Below are 17,745 nucleotides of genomic sequence, written 5' to 3'. Positions count from 1 at the left end.
CCACAAGGGTGAGTATCCCCAGGTGTGGATATTCAGGGATTTGGGTGCCCCCGGGTTTAGGTTCCCACAAGGGTGAGTATCCCCAGGTGTGGATATTCAGGGATTTGGGTGCCCCTGGGTTTAGGTTCCCACAAGGGTGAGTATCCCCAGGTGTGGATATTCAGGGATTTGGGTGCCCCTGGGTTTAGGTTCCCACAAGGGTGAGTATCCCCAGGTGTGGATATTCAGGGATTTGGGTGCCCCTGGGTTTGGTTTCCCACAAGGGTGACCCTCCTTACAAGTGGGTGCCCGTGGGGTAAGCATCCCTAGGAGTGGATTCCCATGGATTTGTTCACCCACGAGCAGGAGCATCTCTAGGGATGGCTGCCCATGCTTTCGGGCGTGAGCGAGGGTGGGAGCCCACACCTTTGGGTGCCCACGAGGATAAGCATCCTTAGGGATGTGTTCCCATGAATTGAAGCCTCCACAGCTTTGGCTGCCTGCCGTTTCTCATGCCCAGCGATGCTGCCCCGTCCCCCGGAGCCGCCGGGCGGGGAGGGCCGGGGCGGTGCCGCTGGAGGGACCGTCCCTTTCCCTCTCCCGGCCGGGGCCGCGCCGCACCGGGCGGGCGGGCGGGGGGTCCCGGCGGTGCCATGGGGCCGGGGCGCGGGGCGGGCGGGGGGCGGCGTGGGGCCGTGGCGCTGCTCTGGGTGGCGGCCGTGCTGTGCCAGCTGGGCAGCGGCAGCGTCCTCCGCCGCCGGCTCCACGCCGCCGGGGTCCCGCAGCGGCGGCTGAGCGGCGGCGAGCGGCGGGACGTGCAGCGGGAGATCCTGGCCGTGCTGGGGCTGCCCGGCCGGCCCCGGCCCCGAGCCCCTGCCCGAGCTCCCGCAGCCGCCGCGCCGCTCTTCATGCTCGATCTGTACCACGCCGTGGCCGGCGAGGAGGAGGAGGAGGAGGGCGAGGAAGCGGCGGTGTCGCGCCCGGTGCTCACCGGGCTCAGCACGCAGAGCCCCCCGCCCGGCAGCGTCGTGAGCCGCGCAGACACCGTGGTCAGCCTCGTCAACATGGGTGAGAAACCCTGAGGGACACCGGGGGTGTCGGGGAGGACCGGGGGACACCGGGATGTGCGGGGCAGCGGGAGGACCGGAGCGCACCGGGGAGTACCGGCACGTGCGACAGGAGGATCCCGGCGGCTTTGGCGGCACCGGGGCGATCGGAGCACACCGAGGGTCCCGGGAGGGGATACCGGGATGTGCGGGCACGGTTCCGGCGGCTTTGGCAGCACCGGGACGGTCAGAGCTCACCGAGGGTCCCGGGAGGGGATACCGGGATGTGCGGGCACGGTTCCGGCGGCTTTGGCAGCACCGGGACGGTCAGAGCTCACCGAGGGTACCGGGAGGGGATACCGGGATGTGCGGGCACGGTTCCGGCGGCTTTGGCAGCACCGGGACGGTCAGAGCTCACCGAGGGTACCGGGAGGGGATACCGGGATGTGCGGGCACGGTTCCGGCGGCTTTGGCAGCACCGGGACGATCAGAGCGCACCGAGGGTCCCGGGAGGGGATACCGGGATGTGCGGGCACGGTTCCGGCGGCTTTGGCAGCACCGGGACGATCAGAGCGCACCGGAGCTTGTGGAGCGCACGGGGACCATCCAGGAGGTTTAGGCAGGACCGTGGGGGACCGGGGCGCACGGAGGGACCGAGGGGACAAAACCAGACGGGAGTGGACGGGCAGGACCGGCCAGGAGGCGGCGGCTGCACCGAGGGGACACCGGGGGACAACGCCCGGCGGGACGGGCACACGGGGCTGAGCTGACCCCGACCCCAACCCCCGGCCCGGGACTGTGGTACCGGCAGCTCCGAGCATCCCTCGGCCCTGCGGTGGTTTCTCAGGGCGTCCTGGTTCAAAGAAGAAACGCTTTTGCCCAAAGTTAAGCTCGGTAACGGGGAGAGCAGCTGTGAGGGACACGGGAGTTGGGTGAAGGTGGCCGGGATGGATCCCAAACTCGTTTAAAAAGGGGAAATGGAGAAGGGGAATGTCCTGCAGCAGGGGGGAGCTGAGGGAGGCTCGTCCACCCTGCTGTTCCCAGCATCGGTGGGGCCACAAACACTCGGGATGAGATGAGCCCTATCCCAGAGCGGAGCAGGACCTGGGGTGGCCTGAGCCCCGTGGGATTTGCAGACCAGGAGCTCGGATATGGAGCTTTTCCCTGCCACTGCTCGTTGCTCCAAGGGGTGTTTGGGTGCCCCAAGCACAACCTCTGAGGGCGGGGAGAATCCCTCCTTAGAGATTTGGAAGCAGGGAGAGGGATCTGCACCCTCGGGAGGAGGTTTAGGGGAGGGAGGGGCTGTAGAGGTGCCCTCTACTCGTTCCTACACCCCCTGTCCCTCGTGTGGGTGTGAGGAGTCTCCCAGGGACAGACCCAGGTGCTTGGGGTGCCCACAGGTGCAGCACCCAGCACCCAACTCCCCTCCAGAATCCTGAGGGATCTGCTGGAGCTCAGCATCCTGGGAAAGCCCAGAGGGATGGAGACAAAAAAACTGAAGCACCAAATCCCCTCAAGCGCTTGGGACAACGCCCAAAGCGCCAAAATGGGCTTTAAAAGGGTCGGGTTTGATGGCGACCAGAGTGGGATGTTCAGGGGAGCCTCTGGGAGGTGCCACTGCTGGTCCAGGGGCACTGCTGCCCTTCCCACTGCCCCTGGAGTAGCCAGGGAAGTTGGGGAACACAGCTCCAGCCTTCAATTTGAATGGCTTTGATTTCTGCGGCTTCGTCAGCCCCTTCATGTTAATTAAATAAGGGATTTTTTTTTTTTTTGGTGAGAGAAGGCCAGTTCTCATTTGCATACATAATTAGCTGCACAATTATCCTGATGGGACATGCAAATGGGGTGAAGCCTGTGCCCCATTGGGACCTCTTTGCTCGCAGCCACCTGGGCACACCTTGTTCCTGGGAAGGGGGAATGACAAACCTCCCTGGAGCACAAACACGGCCCAGGTTGGGGTCAGGGGCAGCCAGGCCCACTGGGCACCCCCAGCTGCCTTTGGGGATGGTGGATCCACCCATCCCATCCCTTCTTCTCCTCCCAGAGCGAGGATAAAACCTCACCTGTGTTATTTCTGCGCCCTCGCTGGAGGGGTCGGGATGTTGGGATTGTAAACCTGGGGTTAGGATGGGCTTTGGGATTTCTCCTCAGCTGTGAGTCATGGATACGGGCAGGGTGTAATCGTGGAGCAGAGAGGTTTGGAATGGGAAGGGGGTGAGGACTCACAGCATTCCCGAGCCCCCCAGGGCACCACAGCACCCTCATCCCCCCTTTCCCTCCCGGCTCCTGATTTATTGGAAGCTGTCCCTGCAAGGGGTTGGAATTAGATGATCTTTAAGGTTCCTTCCAGCCCAGAGCAGTCAGTGATTCCACGTGGCTGGACTCCCCCCGCGGCTCTTTTGGATGAAGCTGTGCCCACAGCCAAACGTGTCCCTGGAAAATCCAGGGAGCCCTGGAGAGGAAGGCAGGACACCTCGGCAAAAACACTTCCTAAGTGTGGGGTGGGAGCTCAGGGCAGCCTCTTTGATTGAACTTTAGGAGTTGGGATGTGCTGCTCCACTCCACGCTGGAAGTTCATCACCCACCGCCCTCGGCCCCCCACAATTATCAGGATTTTATCAGGGCCCCCCACTGAAATCAGGATTTTTCCCACCCCTGGCTTCATTTTGCAGCCATTTGAGCCTCCCCTTCTGGGCATCCACCCGCGGGCAGCCTGTGCCAGGGTGTCAGTGCTCTGTAATGGGAAAAGCTTCCCAAATAAATCCCTGGGTTCCACCTGTGACACGGCTGGGTGTGTGTAGGGGCCAAGGGGGTGTCCCGTGTCCTGGAGCTCGCAGTGCTCATCCCAGGAGGATGAAGGAAGCCCTCCTGAGGCAAACTGGGGGTCTGGATGTGTTGGGATAACTCCAAAATCCCTCCTCACTTCAGAAAGCCTCCAGAGCTTGTTTTTTTTTCCTGCTTGCCAGTGAAGAACAGCATCTTCCCTGCATCTCCTTTAAACCTATTTTAGGACCCAGAGCACTTGATGTGGTTGAATATCCTGGCATTTTCCTTTTAATTTGGTGCCTGAAATGATCGTGGGCACCCATCGGGAGCAGCCAGGGCCGGTAATTACGAGCGAAGCACAGAAAGTGCACAACGAAAAACGTGCAGCTAAGAATAACCTGGGGAGCAGGAGGAAGGGTGGGATCTGGGAAGAGATCTGGGAATGCTCAGGGGCTGGGAGACACCAGGAGGCTCAGCTGAGATGGAGCTGGGCAGGGGAACGGCCCCAAGGCCGTTTATATCGGTGAATAATCATTTTTAGATTATTTTTTTGCGGGGTGATGGGAGGACGCTCAGCTTCGGGGGAAGATGCAGCAGCTCCTGGGGATGATGCCAAAGGAGAGGGGGAAAGGAGAGCAAAGCTCTTGGGTTGGGCTTTTTTGGTGCGTCTCCTCTGCAATCCGGATAATCCGCCCACAGATAATTGAGGGTTGGTGGTGTGGCTGAGTCAAACCCGAATCAGGGGCAGGTTCCCAGGCACCGTGGGCTCCCCAAAACCGGCCCGGGGGGGCACCTCCAGCACACCCCCAGCAGCATCTGAGCACCCACGGCTCGGCTGGGGCACCCACTGGCTGCTCTGGGGGGACTGCAGGGGTTTTTGTCACAGCAATTTTTATTTTAGCAGCAAGCACGGTGCTGTTGAACCCTCTCCAAGCTGCTGTTTGTGTTCCAGTCGTGGCACAGAGGGGGAGGCTTCTCCCTCAGTCCTCCCCCTCCAAAGGGGTTCTCTTTTTTTTTTTTTTAATCCCTGAAGAAGCGGAGAATTCAGGGGTTGCTCCCAGAATTTCATCCCAAACTCAGATTGCCGTCAGATCTATCTTATTTGGTTCACCAAGGAGCTCAGCTAATTGCGGCCCCTTGAGAATTTCTCCTACTGCCAAGGTGTCCCTGGGCTGCCTTCCCACCAAATTCCCTCCTCTGCTTCATCCCTGGACCCCTCCATCACCTCCACAGCGACAGGAAATTTTCATTTAAAAATTTAGGACAGGCTTTCACTCTTCTCTAGCGGCAAAAATCACCTTTTTTGGCCTTTTTTTTTTGGTCTGGTGCGGGGTCTCTCTGACCTCCTTGGCTCTGCCAAAAAAAAAAAAATCCCTCTGCCCACCCCTGGCTGAGGGTCCAGCTACAACCAAAGATTTTGGAGCAAAGGGGTCACCCAAGTGACCACAAACACCCAAGGGGACACCACTGTGTACCTGAGCGTCCCCTGGACCGACCGTGGGACACCCACTGGGGGTTAAAAAAGCGGAGGTGACTCCTCTGCTGGCGTTTTGGGGGCAATTTAAGGATTTTGTGAGCGCCGCGAGGCCTCGGCAGCTTCGGCACCACCAATAATCCAGGAGAATAAAACCAACCCACAATGGGGTGGTGGAAGAAACGGAAAAGAGGGACGAGCCTGAGGGGCTGCGGAGGGTTTGGGGGGCTCTGTGTCCCCCCCAGGAGGGGACAGGGGTTGGGTCGGGTCCCTTCAGCATCCTCCTGCTGCAGCTGGCAGCCGCCCCGCCGGAGCAGGAAGCGCTCTCCGCATCCGCCCTGCCCGCCTGGCCCCGGGCTTTTTTTATAACACACACACACACACAAAAAAAAAAAAAAAAGTTTGTGGTGAGGCCAGAAGCTGGAGGGAATGTGGGATTTGAAAAAAAAAAAGGAAAAAAAAAGGGGGGGGGGGAAGGAAAAAATATGAAGAAGACTTGTGGATAGATAAGTAAAATCTCGGTGTTGGCTTTGGAGGGATGCGCTGTTCCCTCTGTGTAAATGGGAATGGCAAGCTCAGGGTGGGTTAAATTTGGAATGCTTCCCCCCTTGGAATTGGTTAAAAAAAAAAAAAAAAGGCATTTAAAACGTTTACTTTTGATTTAGGTAATGATTTGTTTGTTTCAGTTTTAAAAGTGAGGGCCAGGTCGAATTGGTTAGGTTGCTTTTGAGCCCGAAGCAGGAGAAGCTTTAGTCACATTGAATCATATTTTATTGCAAACTTTAATTACGCTCAGCCTAGGAAGATTGGGGTATTTTTAAAGAATAATTTGAAGCAAATAATTGCACATTAGCAAAACTGTGGGGGCTGCATTACCGTAGAGGAAGGAAGGTTTATTCTTTAGGGATGAACAAAATAAAATCGGATTTTCCCGTCCCTGGGTGATGGAGAAATAAGGTGTTTTCAGGAAAAAGGGAGTGACCCGATAATCCCCAAGAAACACAGGTTGAAAATCTTCACTTGTGGATAAATTTTTCCTTGTGGACAAATATTTACTTGTTGGACCTGTGGTATCCAGTGATGGTCCTGGGCTTGTCTGCTGCAAGAAAAGTTTGGAAAACGCCAATTTCTGCTCCAGACGGTCCTGCTGACCCCCTGAACCTCCAATTTTTTGTGTTTTTTTTTCACCTTTTGGTGAAGCAGAAAATGCTGCAGCCCCTAAAGCATGGCACATTCTCTGTGCTCCTCCCATGGCCAGCGTTTGTGCTTTTAAATTTAATTTAAATTATTTTAATAGTGAATAATAATTTAATTATTTTAATAATTATTTTAATTAATAAGAAATGCAGGGACTGGGAAGGGAAGCTGATGGGTTTACAGCAAAACGAATTGCAGAAATAAGGGGAGGCTGCACCCAGATCCAAACTCTGAGGAGACGGGAATTCCCAGCCAAGGGCGAGCGGCTCAGAACCCAAACGGGGTTTTGGGGTTTGTCCCCAAAATTCCATTTGGGGCGACTCAGTGGGGAGGTTCCAGGCTTGGATCAGCCATCCCTGACCCTTCTCGCTCCGCAGTGGAGCAGGACAGGGACCTGTTCTCACCCAAGCCCTACTGGAAGGAGTTCAGGTTCGACCTGACCCAGGTGCCGGCGGGAGAGGCCGTGACGGCCGCCGAGTTCCGCATCTACAAATCCCGGGGCGTCCCCAGCCACGCCAACAGCTCCCTCCACGTCAGCATCTACGAGGTGGCTGCCCAGCATTCCAACAGGTGAGGGGCTGGGAACGGCGGGAAGGGCGCTGGGAATGAGGGTGAGGGCGGTGGGAATGGGTATGGGGTGAAGGAGAGGGGTGTGGGGTGATAGGGATGAGATCGGGGTGAAGGAGACGGGAATGGGGGTCGGGATGAAGGTGATGGGGAAAGGTGTGGGAATTAAGATGGGAAGGGGATGGGAATGAAGATGATGGGGATGGGAAAGGGGAGTGGGTAAGGGAATGAAGAAAACGGGAATGGAAGCAAGGTTGATGGGGATAGGTACAGGAATGAAAATGGGGATGAAGATGATGGGAATGGGGGTGAGAATTGAGGGGGATGGGGATGAGGATGATGGGATTGGGAATGCAGGTGAAGGGAATGGAAAAGGAACTGAAGAAGAAGGGAATAGAGGTGGGAATGGGGTGATGGGGATGGAAATGAAAATGATGAGGATAGGGGTGAGAATGCAGGGGACGGGGACGAGGAGGAAGAAGGTGGGAATGGGAACAAGGTTGATGGGGATCGGGTTATGAAAATGGGAATAGGAATGAAGATGATGGGAATGGGAAAGAGAATAGGAGTGGGAATGAAAATGTGGGTAAGGGAATAAAGATGATGGGGATGGAGATGATGGGTGTGGGTACAGGAATGAAGACGGGAATGGGAATGGAACAGAAGAAGAAGGGAAATGGGGATGGGAATGGGGTGATGGGGACGGAAATGAAGACGATGGGGACGGGAACTGGGATGAAGAGGGTGAGGATGGAGGCAGCTACGGGGACCAGCTCCCGGCTTTCCCTTCCCTCCCCACCCGGAGCGGCACCGCCGTGTCCGGCTGCTCCCACACTTTCCCACAGGGCCGTGCCACGCCCTGGCACTTCCACCTGGGAGGGGAGGGAGCTTTTCCCAGGGCAGCTGCCAGGACACCCCCATGGTGACCGGCACAGCCGGTGGCACCGAGAGCCGGGATCTGTCCGGACACAGCTCCGAGGACTCATTTCCATGAATTATCCCTCCTGCTGCAGCCCTTTGGGTGCTGTTACTCAGCTGCTCCTGTTCCCCCCTCTGTTCCTGCAGGGAATCTGACCTGTTCCTGCTGGATGTGCAGGACCTGCGTGCTGGGACAGAGGGCTGGCTGGTGTTTGACGTCACGGCCGCCAGCAACCACTGGTCAGTGGATCAGAAACACAGCCTGGGCCTGAGGCTCTATGTGGAGACTGAGGATGGTGAGTCTTCCCAACCTCCCTGCAGCGTTTGGGGCCAAATTCCCAGGAACTGGAGCCCTCTTGGTGCTGTGGGATGTGATGGTGGGGTTTGATCTCACTGAAATTTTCAGTTTCCAGCTGTGATGAGTGCCAGCACTCTGGGTTCACAGGTTCTGATGGCATGGACTGTAATTAACCTCATTAATACTTAATGAACTCCTTACCTGGAGGGATCCTCTGTGTGTGTGGCAGAGGATTAACCCTCTTTTCCCCACGGGATTAAACATGCTCCAGCAGTGCCTTTCCCAGGTGGGAGGGCACACAAAGAGCAGCTCCTCTTCCACGGGAGGAGGAATCCCAGCCAGGAGTTCCTGGCTGGTGAAGGGGAAAAATCGATTTTAACCCTCAAACAGCCCCTTGTGACCATTTTGTGCTGGAACAGGATCCTCACGGGGGGGCTCCTTGGGATGCCGAAACCGCAGCTCCCGACGCAAATTTCCCGTATTTTTAAATCTCTGCTTTAACCAAACGAGTTCTGTCTGAGGACAAACCCACCTGTGGTCCTGTCCCTGCAGGGCACAGCGTCGATCCGGGCTCGGCCGGGCTCCTGGGGCGCCGGGGACCCCGCTCCAAGCAGCCTTTCATGGTGACATTTTTCCGGGCCAGCCCCAGCCCTTCCCGTATCCCACGAGCGGCCAAACCCCCGAGGAGGCGACAACCCAAGAAATCCAACGACCTTCCCCACCCGAACAAGCTGCCGGGGATTTTCGGTAAGGTGTTTTCTGGAGGAGGAGGAGGAGGGATTCCCTATGGAAAACACGGGGCTGTGCTTGTCAGCGCCGTGAAATCCCGATTTTTGGCCCCAGGGAAACAGAGCAAAAAAGTCCTGAGGTTTTTGGATTGGAGGTTTTTTGCAGTTCGGGAGGCGCGGGGAGGGTTTGGGTTGGATGCCCTCAAGGAAATGGTGTTTTTGTGAGCGTGTCAGGATTACTGAATATTGGAATTTTTGCCTCATTGCCCTTGGCCTCGGAGGCTTGGGAAGGTGTCACAGCTCCAGACAGCTCAGGCAGGAGGGGACAGCAGGAGGGCCCTGAAACCACTGACTTTGGGAAACCCTCAAAGTGAGCAAAGATGGGGTACAGCCCTTCCAAGGCTGAATTCCTTCACCCCGATTTTGGAATATTAATTTACAGGCCAGTCCGGAGCTGCTTTTCCCTTTGTGCAGCAACGAAGGCCCCTCTCCTTTGGCTCCCCAGGGCTAATCCCAATCCCGGGGGCTACATCCAACCTCTGAGGGGGTGTGACTGCAGGGGAAGGGTGGGATGGGGGATTTCAGGCCTGAATTTTTCCCCTTTTCCCACAGATGATGTCCACACCGCAGATGGGCGGCAGGTCTGCCGACGCCACGAGCTCTACGTCAGCTTCCAGGACCTCGGCTGGCTGGTACTTGTCTGCTGGGAGAAGTAAATGACCAAAAAAAAAAAAAAAAAAAAGAAACCCCCATCATTCCATTCCCCCACCCTGGGCTCCCTCCCAGGCTGGATTCTCCTGCCCATGGAACCATGCCGGGAGCTGGGAAGGCAAACATGAACTGCCACAACCCCAGACCCCACCGGGGACCCCGAACAACTCACGGCTCGGTCCAAAAAATCCAAATAAACCCTTGCTGCTGGCACAGCCACGTGGGGAGGAGGTGGCTGAGTAGTTTATACAGGTGGGGAATGGATGAGGGGGCACAGAAGGGTGAAGCCCACCATGTAATCCCCTTTTATTTTTTTTTCTTTTTTTGCAGGACTGGGTGATTGCTCCGCAGGGATACTCAGCCTACTACTGCGAGGGGGAGTGTGCATTCCCGCTGGACTCCTGCATGAACGCCACCAACCACGCCATCCTGCAGTCCCTGGTCAGTGCAGGCCCTGGGGGGGACATTCTTGGGGTCTTGGGGGGCAGTCAGAGCCGGGCAGGTCCTGAGGAAGAGCTGGGATTTTGGGATGAGCAGGGCTGGGTTTGAGGGCGTTTAGGTGGGATGGTGCAGTTGGGCTCCCGAATGAAGCAAAAAATTAGTGGGTGAATGCACATCACGCCCCTCTGGATGGGTACCTGCACATCTGGATGGGTGCTCACACATCTGGATGAGTGCTCACAGGCTGGCCCCCACCACAGGCTCACGGGAGGTTCCAATATGGAATTTCAAAGCGTTTCGAGGAGAGACCCAGAGTGAGGGCACAAAGCTCTGTCCCTCATCCTCATCCTCTGGATTTTGAAATTCCAGGGCTCCCTCGCCTCTTGAGTTTCTGATCCTGCTCCAGTTTCACAGCAGCCGGGGCAGAAACTGATGATTTCTGACAGGTTATGGTCCCTGTCCCTTGGGGAGCACGGACAAACCCTGAGCACACCAGACCCCCCCTTCTCTTCCCAAAAAAGGCTCCGTGTCATCCCTGCATCCTCCTCTCCCGCTGTTTCCAAGGGTTTATCCACAGCCCCGGCACCCAAACGTTGGGCTCAGCATATTCCCAGCAAGAAAGTCTTCAACGCCTTGGGGTTTTTTGTTGGGTTTTGTTTTGTTTTGTTTTTTTCTTCCCAAACCCACCCCACATCCCAGCCAGCGCTTTAATTTCTGGAATTTCCTGCCCTGTGAGTGTTTGGTTTCCCAATGGCAGAGCCACCCCGGCTCCGGTGCTCGCGGTTAATTACAGGGAGCGCCGAGCCCTCGGCCCAGCCTTTGAAGGTGTCGCCTGGCGGGGTTTAATTTGGACATTAACGAAGCTTCCAGGGCCCATCCGGGGGCTGAGAACCATCCTGGCAGCTGCAGGGAGGGGCCCTTTTTTTTTCCCCCCCCCTTACACCCACCCATCACCCCCAAACCCAGCGCTGTTCCCAAAAGCGGAGCCGCTCGGGCAGGATGTGAATCACCTGGATCCGGCTCTTCTGGGAAGCGCCAGGGCAAAGGCGGCTGCGGAGCCGTGCCAGCCCCCAGCCTGAGCTGCAAATAGCAGGGTTTGGACAGCAAAAACACCGGACTTCCGAGCTGGGAGAGCTCGGCTGCCCTTGCCGTAAATTAATCGCACATGTCGGGGCAGCCGCGCGTCCTGCCGGCCTCCCTCCGGCTGCTCCCTGCGGGAAAACACCGGGAGAAAGCGTGTCCCCAGCAGGGGAAAACGATCCGAGAGCGGGGTCGCGTTCACAGAGGTGGTGTGGATTTTAGGTTTGAAGCTTGGGGTGGAGAAGCTCTGTTGGAACAACACCCAGCGCCCCCCCCGCCCGCGCCGGAGCCTGACCCGCGCTGTGCTGATTTATGTTGGTTTTTTTTTTTAAAGTAATTTGTCTATTTTTGTGAGTAAAAGGGCCCTGAAATCCCAAATTAATGAAGGGGCTGCCTGGCCCACGCAGTGCTGCCAGCCCTGATCCAATATAAACCGCAGCAGGGACTGCCTGGAGTTTAGAATAAATATTTTTGCAAAAGGATGGAAATAATCCCCCCATTCACCGTGGGGTTTTTCGGTTGGTTTGACGCTTTTTCTGTTGCCTGGAGCCACGTTTGCTGGCTCAGACGGGCTCCATCCATCGCCCCCAGGTCCACCTGATGAAGCCTGAGGCCGTGCCCAAGGCGTGCTGTGCCCCCACCAAGCTCAGTGCCACCTCTGTCCTCTACTACGACAGCAACAACAACGTCATCCTCAAGAAGCATCGGAACATGGTGGTGAAATCCTGCGGCTGCCACTGATGGACAGGTCCCATTCCCACCCCTGAGTGTCCCATTCCCATCCCTGAGTGTCCCATTCCCACCCCTGAGTGTCCCATTCCCATCCCTGAGTGTCCCATTCCCACCCCTGGGTGTCCCATTCCCACCCCCGGGTGTCCCATTCCCATCCCTGAGTGTGCCATTCTCACCCCTGGGTGTCCCATTCCCATCCCTGAGTGTCCCATTCCGACCCCCGGATGTCCCATTCCCACCCCTGGGTGTCCCATTCCCACCCCCGGGTGTCCCATTCCCATCCCTGAGTGTCCCATTCCGACCCCCAGATGTCCCATTCCCATCCCTGAGTGTCCCACTCCCATCCCTGAGTGTGCCATTCCCACCCCTGGATGTCCCATCCCTCAGTGTCCCCTCCCATTGCCACCAGACCAATGTGACCCCTGGGTTTCTGCTCCATGCATGGAAGAGGAGCTTTGTGGGCTGCATCAGAGCAAAACCATTAATAATTAATAATAATAATAAAAACCAAAAGTAAAGCCCTCCCGCCCATTTCTAGAAGCGGATGTAAATAATACAAAACTTCCTTTCTCTTATCCTGCTTGATGAGACACAGATATATACAAACATATATATATATATATATATATAGGAAAGAGAGGATTTTTGGCTGATTCTGTTTTGTCTGTGGCTGATTTGTTTTCCCTGTGCTGGAGGCAGCAGCATCCAGGTTGATCTGGGAACAGAGCTGTTTCTAGCTGTGTATTTCTCCACTAACCCACCTCTACCCAAAGTGCTTTTAATTCCCTTAATGAAAATATCATCAGCCAATTAAGCAGCTGGCTGACTAAACCCCTCCTGTTTACCCAAAGTTCACCAAACTCAGCCAGTTGGGGAAAAAAAAAGAAAAAAAAGAAAAAACAAAAAGAAAATATCCATATTGAGCTACAGCACTGTTATAAAATAAACGCAAAGTTTGGAAAGTAAACACGGAGTTTCTCTTGCTCTTTGTTTTTTAATGTCACAGCACAACAGGGCTCTGTTCAGAGGACATTTCGCAATGAAAAAAAACACTCAGAATCATCTAAAATTGTACCTATTTGCTTGAAAATGAGCCCTGATGTGAGTTTTAGGTCAGGCTGTGCCCATCCCGTGGGCTCCCACCGGGGCTGTGAGCACACCAGTCCCAGGCAGCCTATTTGCACAATTCAATTATTTATTTGCTCTGGTTTTAAAAGGAAAAGGGTCTGGTTCTCAGCTGGCCTACCTGGGGAACCTTACATCAACAGACAAGGAAAAGAACCTGGCACAGTCGGGGAAAAATCCCAACAACCCCACCAAAACGAGAAAGATTTGCTCCGTGTCAGTGCCCAGCTTCCCAAGGAAAAAAGGTCTTGCTCATCTGGGCCTCTAATTCCACACGAAATCCAGCTCGGGATGCAATCCTGGCTCCATGGGATTTGGTGCCTGGACTCTCCCCCTCGGGTCTGGCTGAATTTGGGATTTAAACAAAAAGGAGGGAGCAGGGAAGGGGAAAGCCGGGCTGGTTTGTCTGTCAGGAACCACGGCCTTGCAGCTCACCTTGTCCCAGTTTCAGGACAATGCACAAGCCCCAGCCACCCTAGGAAACCAGCAAGTGAAAAAAAAGCACCCCTGACTTGTGAAGGGCTGGGCAAACCCCAAATCTCCAGTGGCACAAGAACTTCCAAACATCCCCAAAATCCGAACATCAGATCCTCCTCTCCGCCTCAGCAGCCTCACCCCTCCTGCCAAGCTCAGAACCAAACATCCCTTCCATAATTTCACAGGAGATCCCAAATCCATCACTTCCTGGTCACCTTTAAGTGCAAAGCCAGGGCTGCCCACCACAGGAACTATAAATCCATGTGGTTTATCCCACTCTGGAGTCTGGAAATCCCTTCCTAGAGCCTCATCACTGGGTTGTTTGGGTTTTTTTTCTTCATCACCCAAAGGGCTCCCTCATTTCCTGGTGTTCCTCGTCCTGACCATGTTCTTACACATCCCAGGGACCTGCCTCCCTCTGCTGCTGGAAAAGGACACTACAAAGCCAAAAATACCTCCACAAGACGTTCCTGAGGAGCAAACACGAGAGGTTCAGCTCTGCTCTTCTTTCCCTGGCACAGCTACCCCTGGAGCCAGGATTTAGGCATGGGATTAATGAAGATGAGGGCAAAGATTTAAAAAAGAAAGAAAGAAAAAAAAAAGCATCTTTGCTCAAAGACCAGCCTCCCACAGAGGGAATTCAGCAGCCAGGCCCTCACTATTTTCAAAACTAGCTTTTATTTTCACCAAACATAAATTTTTTTTTCCAGAACACGGCAGCAGAACCAGCCCAGCCCCGCTCAGACAACGCAGGCTGGGAAGTGATTTACCCCAGGAAGGATAAATCCTGCCCACAGGAACCTTTGGAGGGGAATTCCCATGGAAGCTGCAGGATGTGCTGGGGAGTCCCTGGGGTGTCCCATCCCTGCTGCTTCCCTGTCCCTCCAGTCCAGGTTTCCCCCCATCCAACCCCTCCAAGCGCCGAGAGCTCACGGGCACTCCCCGCAGTCCGAGATGATCACCTTCTGCTTCGGCTTCCCATCCTTGGTGCCCTGAGCCTTGGAGAAAAAGAGCAGCAGGAATTCCAGGCATGGATCCTCAGGGCAGGAAGGAAGCGGGCTCTGCCCCCAGCAGCCCGCCGTGCCCTCACCTACCTCGATCTCCCGCACCACATCCATGCCCTCCGTCACCTCCCCGAACACCACGTGCTTCCCGTCCAGCCAGTCTGTCTTGTCACAGGTGATGAAGAACTGGGAGCCGTTGGTGTTGGGGCCCGAGTTTGCCATGGACACCATCCCTGGGATCAGAGAGAGCACAGTTCTGGCTGAGCACAGGAGCTGCTGCTTCAGCCCAGCCCCATGCCCACGTCCCACAGAACGCTGCCGGATTCAGGGGAGCTCCTGGGTAGCAAAACCCACAGAAACTTCTGCAAATCAATGATGCTGAGAAACACTTGCGAGTGGGAAAGATGCTCAGCTATTTTTAGCTGCAGGCCCAGCAAAGCTGTTTGTATGGAGATAAACCTGCTTGCTTGCTCCTGCTTTTCACAGTCATGCTGTGACATTCCTCGTTTAAAATCAAGCAGGAGAAGCAGCTTTGAAATTGGTTTTCCTTTATGTAACACTGCAAACAAAGTGGATGGAGAGGGAACGATGCATTTCTGCTTGGCGAAACACGAGGGTATGAATGTGGCAGAAGAATCTGGCCAATGTAGATTATAATAATTACAATTATAATTCAGGGACTGCTGCTATCAACACGGCCAAAACAGCCCAAATGCGGTCCCCAGACGCTGCAGAGCCATTTTTTTTTCTCCAATCCCTGCCTGCAGATGGCTTTACCTGGCCCCGTGTGCTTGAGGATGAAGTTCTCATCATCAAACTTCTTCCCGTAGATGGATTTCCCGCCGGTGCCGTTGTGGTTGGTGAAGTCCCCGGCCTGGCACATGAACTGAGGGATGACGCGGTGGAAGCTGCTGCCTTTGAAGCCAAACCCTTTCTCGTGGGTGCAGAGGCAGCGGAAATTCTCTGTGTGAGGGGCGGGCAAAGGGGAGGCAGGTGAGAGCTGGGCCACGCCGGGAGGCAGCGGGAGGGGAGGCTGAGCCTTCTCCTCACCTGCAGTCATGGGCACCACGTCGGAGCGCAGCAGGATGCGCAGCCGCCCCGCCGGCTTGTTCCCGATCTTGATGTCCATGTAAACCTGGGGGTTGACCCGGGATTTCTTGGCAGGAGGCTCGTCCTGGGCAGGAAAAGGAAAGAAAAGAAAAGCAAAGCTGTGGTGACGTTTCGCTGCTCTGCCTCCAGCTTTACGTTCTCATCTTTTGGGATAACGGGGATCCGGTTGTTTTTTCCTACCTCTTGTGCCTCTGCTTTGGGGGCCTCTGCTCCTCCCTCCTCCTTGTTCTCCTCCAAAGTCTTCCCTGAAAACTTCTTCAGCCACTCATCATCTGACCAGACTGTGGCCACAAAAGGAAAGGTCAGAGCACAAGAATTGACCCGCAGCTTACGCACAGAGCTCTGAGCATCCCCAGGGACGTTCCAAACTCACCAGGCCTGGATGATCCTTCTTTAATCCTCATGGGTTTGGCCAGGTTCACACGGATTGTCCTGCCAAAGAGCTCTGACTCGTTCTACAGAGGGGGGAAAAAAAAGCACAACAAAGCCCACCAAAAAGTATAAAACCACCGTGGCCCCCAAAGCCCTGCAGAGCTCAGAGGACAGAGCCTGTGCTCTCTCTGTAGCCCACAGGGCAGCAAAGCCACACATCCCCATGGAACAGGGAACAGGAGTGGGAGCAGGGCCCATACCATGTTGTCAATAGCTGCTGCTGCATCCTGCCGAAGAATCAAAATAAAATCATTATTAACAAGGTCAGGGCAGGTGATAAAGAGGGCAAATATATGACAGCCCGTGGTGGCCGTGAAACCAAGAAACCCACCCAGGGATGGTGGCAGGGGAGCAGTTCGGGTTGGAAACAAGAGAAGTGGGAACTTCAGCCCAAGAGAAAACGGGAAAAGTGGGAACTTGGAAGAGCAGAGAGTTGGTGAGACAGCACACGGTTTCACAGAATTCTCCAGCAGGAGGAGGATCCATCCCAAAACCCCAAGGGGAGCAAAAACCCCAAATGGCACAAGCTGGCTCCTCACCTCTGCCAGCTCGAACTCCACGAAGGCGAATCCCCGGTGCTTTTCTGGAGGGAAGGAAGCGAAGGGTTCAGGGGCAGCACGGACACACCGGTTCCCATCCCGGGAAAAACCGCACCCCGGGGATGCTCCAGCCCCTCCAGGCACGCACCGGTCTCGTAATCCAGCGGGATCTGGATGTCGGTGATGTCTCCGAAGGGGATGAAGGCGGCGTGCAGCACTTTCTCGTCCACCTCCTCGGCCAGCCCGCCTGCGGGGCGGTCAGCGGTCACCGGGCACCGCCGGCGGCCCCGGCCCCTCGGGGGACCCCCAGCCCGGCCACTCACCCACGTACAGCACCCTCTTGGTGGCCGCCATCGTGCCCCGGTCCCCCGGAACGGCTCGGCCCGGCTCGGCCCGCCCCGGAACGGCGACATCGCTCCGCCCTCGGCCGGGGCCGCGCCGGCACGGAGAGGATGCGGCAGGGTTCTGCGCCCCAGGCACGCTCCTTACACCCCAATTCGCGTTTGTGGGAGAGAGAATCCGTCAGTTCTGCACCCCGGGCACGCTCCTTCCCACCCCGGCTCGCCTTTATGAGAGAGGGAACCCGTCAAAGCCCCTCTGCACCCTGGGCAAGCTCCTTCCACCCCATCCCAGGCTTTTCCAAAGCACCGTACCTGCCCTTTTCTGGTGTTCCGTAGGCTTGACAGAGGTGGTGTTTTAGGAGGGAACGTCTTAGAATTGTCTAAATAAGAAGCAGCCAGCCTCATATCTATTTCAGAGCCCTTATCTGCCCTTTTCAGGCAGCTCAGCCTGAAGTGCGTGTGCAGGGCCAGGAGCCACTGACAGCCTCCACGCTCCCCAGGAGCAGAAACAGATGCTGGGTGAGTAAAACCCCGCTGCTCACCCATCATTTTTTCATCCCCTCAGGTTTCAAAGATCAAAACTGACACGGTGGATGGTTATTTTACCTTGGATTGTGGAGGTCTTCTCTGAGCTTAGCAAGTCCGCGATTCTTCCTTTCAGAATTAGCACGCGCTGTTTACCTGAATAATGCTTTTTATCACAAAGGATCACCCAAAGTAAGTTTGCGAAGGATTTATCAACACCAGTGCCAAAACTCAGCCACCTTTAGAGTATAAAAT

General features: G+C 55.8%; 2 protein-coding genes across 2 annotated transcripts; one reads left to right on the top strand and one right to left on the bottom strand.

The window, feature by feature from the left end:
* The first annotated feature begins 536 nt into the window (after positions 1 to 536).
* On the top strand, positions 537 to 12,967 carry LOC136301354 (bone morphogenetic protein 8B-like). The gene is made up of 7 exons (XM_066204323.1): positions 537 to 1,047; positions 6,840 to 7,032; positions 8,095 to 8,243; positions 8,798 to 8,992; positions 9,586 to 9,665; positions 10,015 to 10,125; positions 11,797 to 12,967. The coding sequence occupies exons 1-7, from the start codon at positions 633 to 635 to the stop codon at positions 11,944 to 11,946; spliced, it is 1,293 nt and encodes a 430-aa protein (XP_066060420.1). The 5' UTR covers positions 537 to 632; the 3' UTR covers positions 11,947 to 12,967.
* Positions 12,968 to 14,193: 1,226 nt separating this feature from the next.
* Positions 14,194 to 17,012, bottom strand: PPIE (peptidylprolyl isomerase E). Its single transcript, XM_066204324.1, has 10 exons — positions 16,948 to 17,012; positions 16,773 to 16,871; positions 16,625 to 16,668; positions 16,286 to 16,312; positions 16,027 to 16,108; positions 15,834 to 15,934; positions 15,594 to 15,717; positions 15,321 to 15,506; positions 14,634 to 14,776; positions 14,194 to 14,537 (listed from the first exon to the last, which is right to left on the bottom strand). The coding sequence occupies exons 1-10, from the start codon at positions 16,976 to 16,978 to the stop codon at positions 14,469 to 14,471; spliced, it is 906 nt and encodes a 301-aa protein (XP_066060421.1). The 5' UTR covers positions 16,979 to 17,012; the 3' UTR covers positions 14,194 to 14,468.
* Between the last annotated feature and the right edge of the window lie 733 nt (positions 17,013 to 17,745).

This window comes from Chamaea fasciata, unplaced genomic scaffold (assembly GCF_029207755.1).
Source record: "Chamaea fasciata isolate MVZ Bird 193981 ecotype frontalis unplaced genomic scaffold, bChaFas1.0.hap1 SCAF_26, whole genome shotgun sequence".
NCBI classification, from domain to species: domain Eukaryota; kingdom Metazoa; phylum Chordata; class Aves; order Passeriformes; family Sylviidae; genus Chamaea; species Chamaea fasciata.
The sequence above is the reverse complement of the archived record's forward strand: the minus strand, read 5'-3'. Positions and strand labels throughout refer to the sequence as shown.

Bases quoted from the DNA above. Each gene is read 5' to 3' on its own strand.
- LOC136301354 (XM_066204323.1), top strand. From the start codon at position 633: ATGGGGCCGGGGCGCGGGGCGGGCGGGGGGCGGCGTGGGGCCGTGGCG. The intron at 1,048-6,839 runs GTGAGAAACCCT...CTCGCTCCGCAG, and splicing joins GGTCAGCCTCGTCAACATGG to TGGAGCAGGACAGGGACCTG. The intron at 8,993-9,585 runs GTAAGGTGTTTT...CTTTTCCCACAG, and splicing joins CAAGCTGCCGGGGATTTTCG to ATGATGTCCACACCGCAGAT.
- PPIE (XM_066204324.1), bottom strand. From the start codon at position 16,978: ATGGCGGCCACCAAGAGGGTGCTGTACGTGG. The intron at 15,718-15,833 runs GTAGGAAAAAAC...TTTCCTGCCCAG, and splicing joins CCAAAGCAGAGGCACAAGAG to GACGAGCCTCCTGCCAAGAA. The intron at 14,538-14,633 runs GTAGGTGAGGGC...TTTTTCTCCAAG, and splicing joins ATGTGGTGCGGGAGATCGAG to GCTCAGGGCACCAAGGATGG.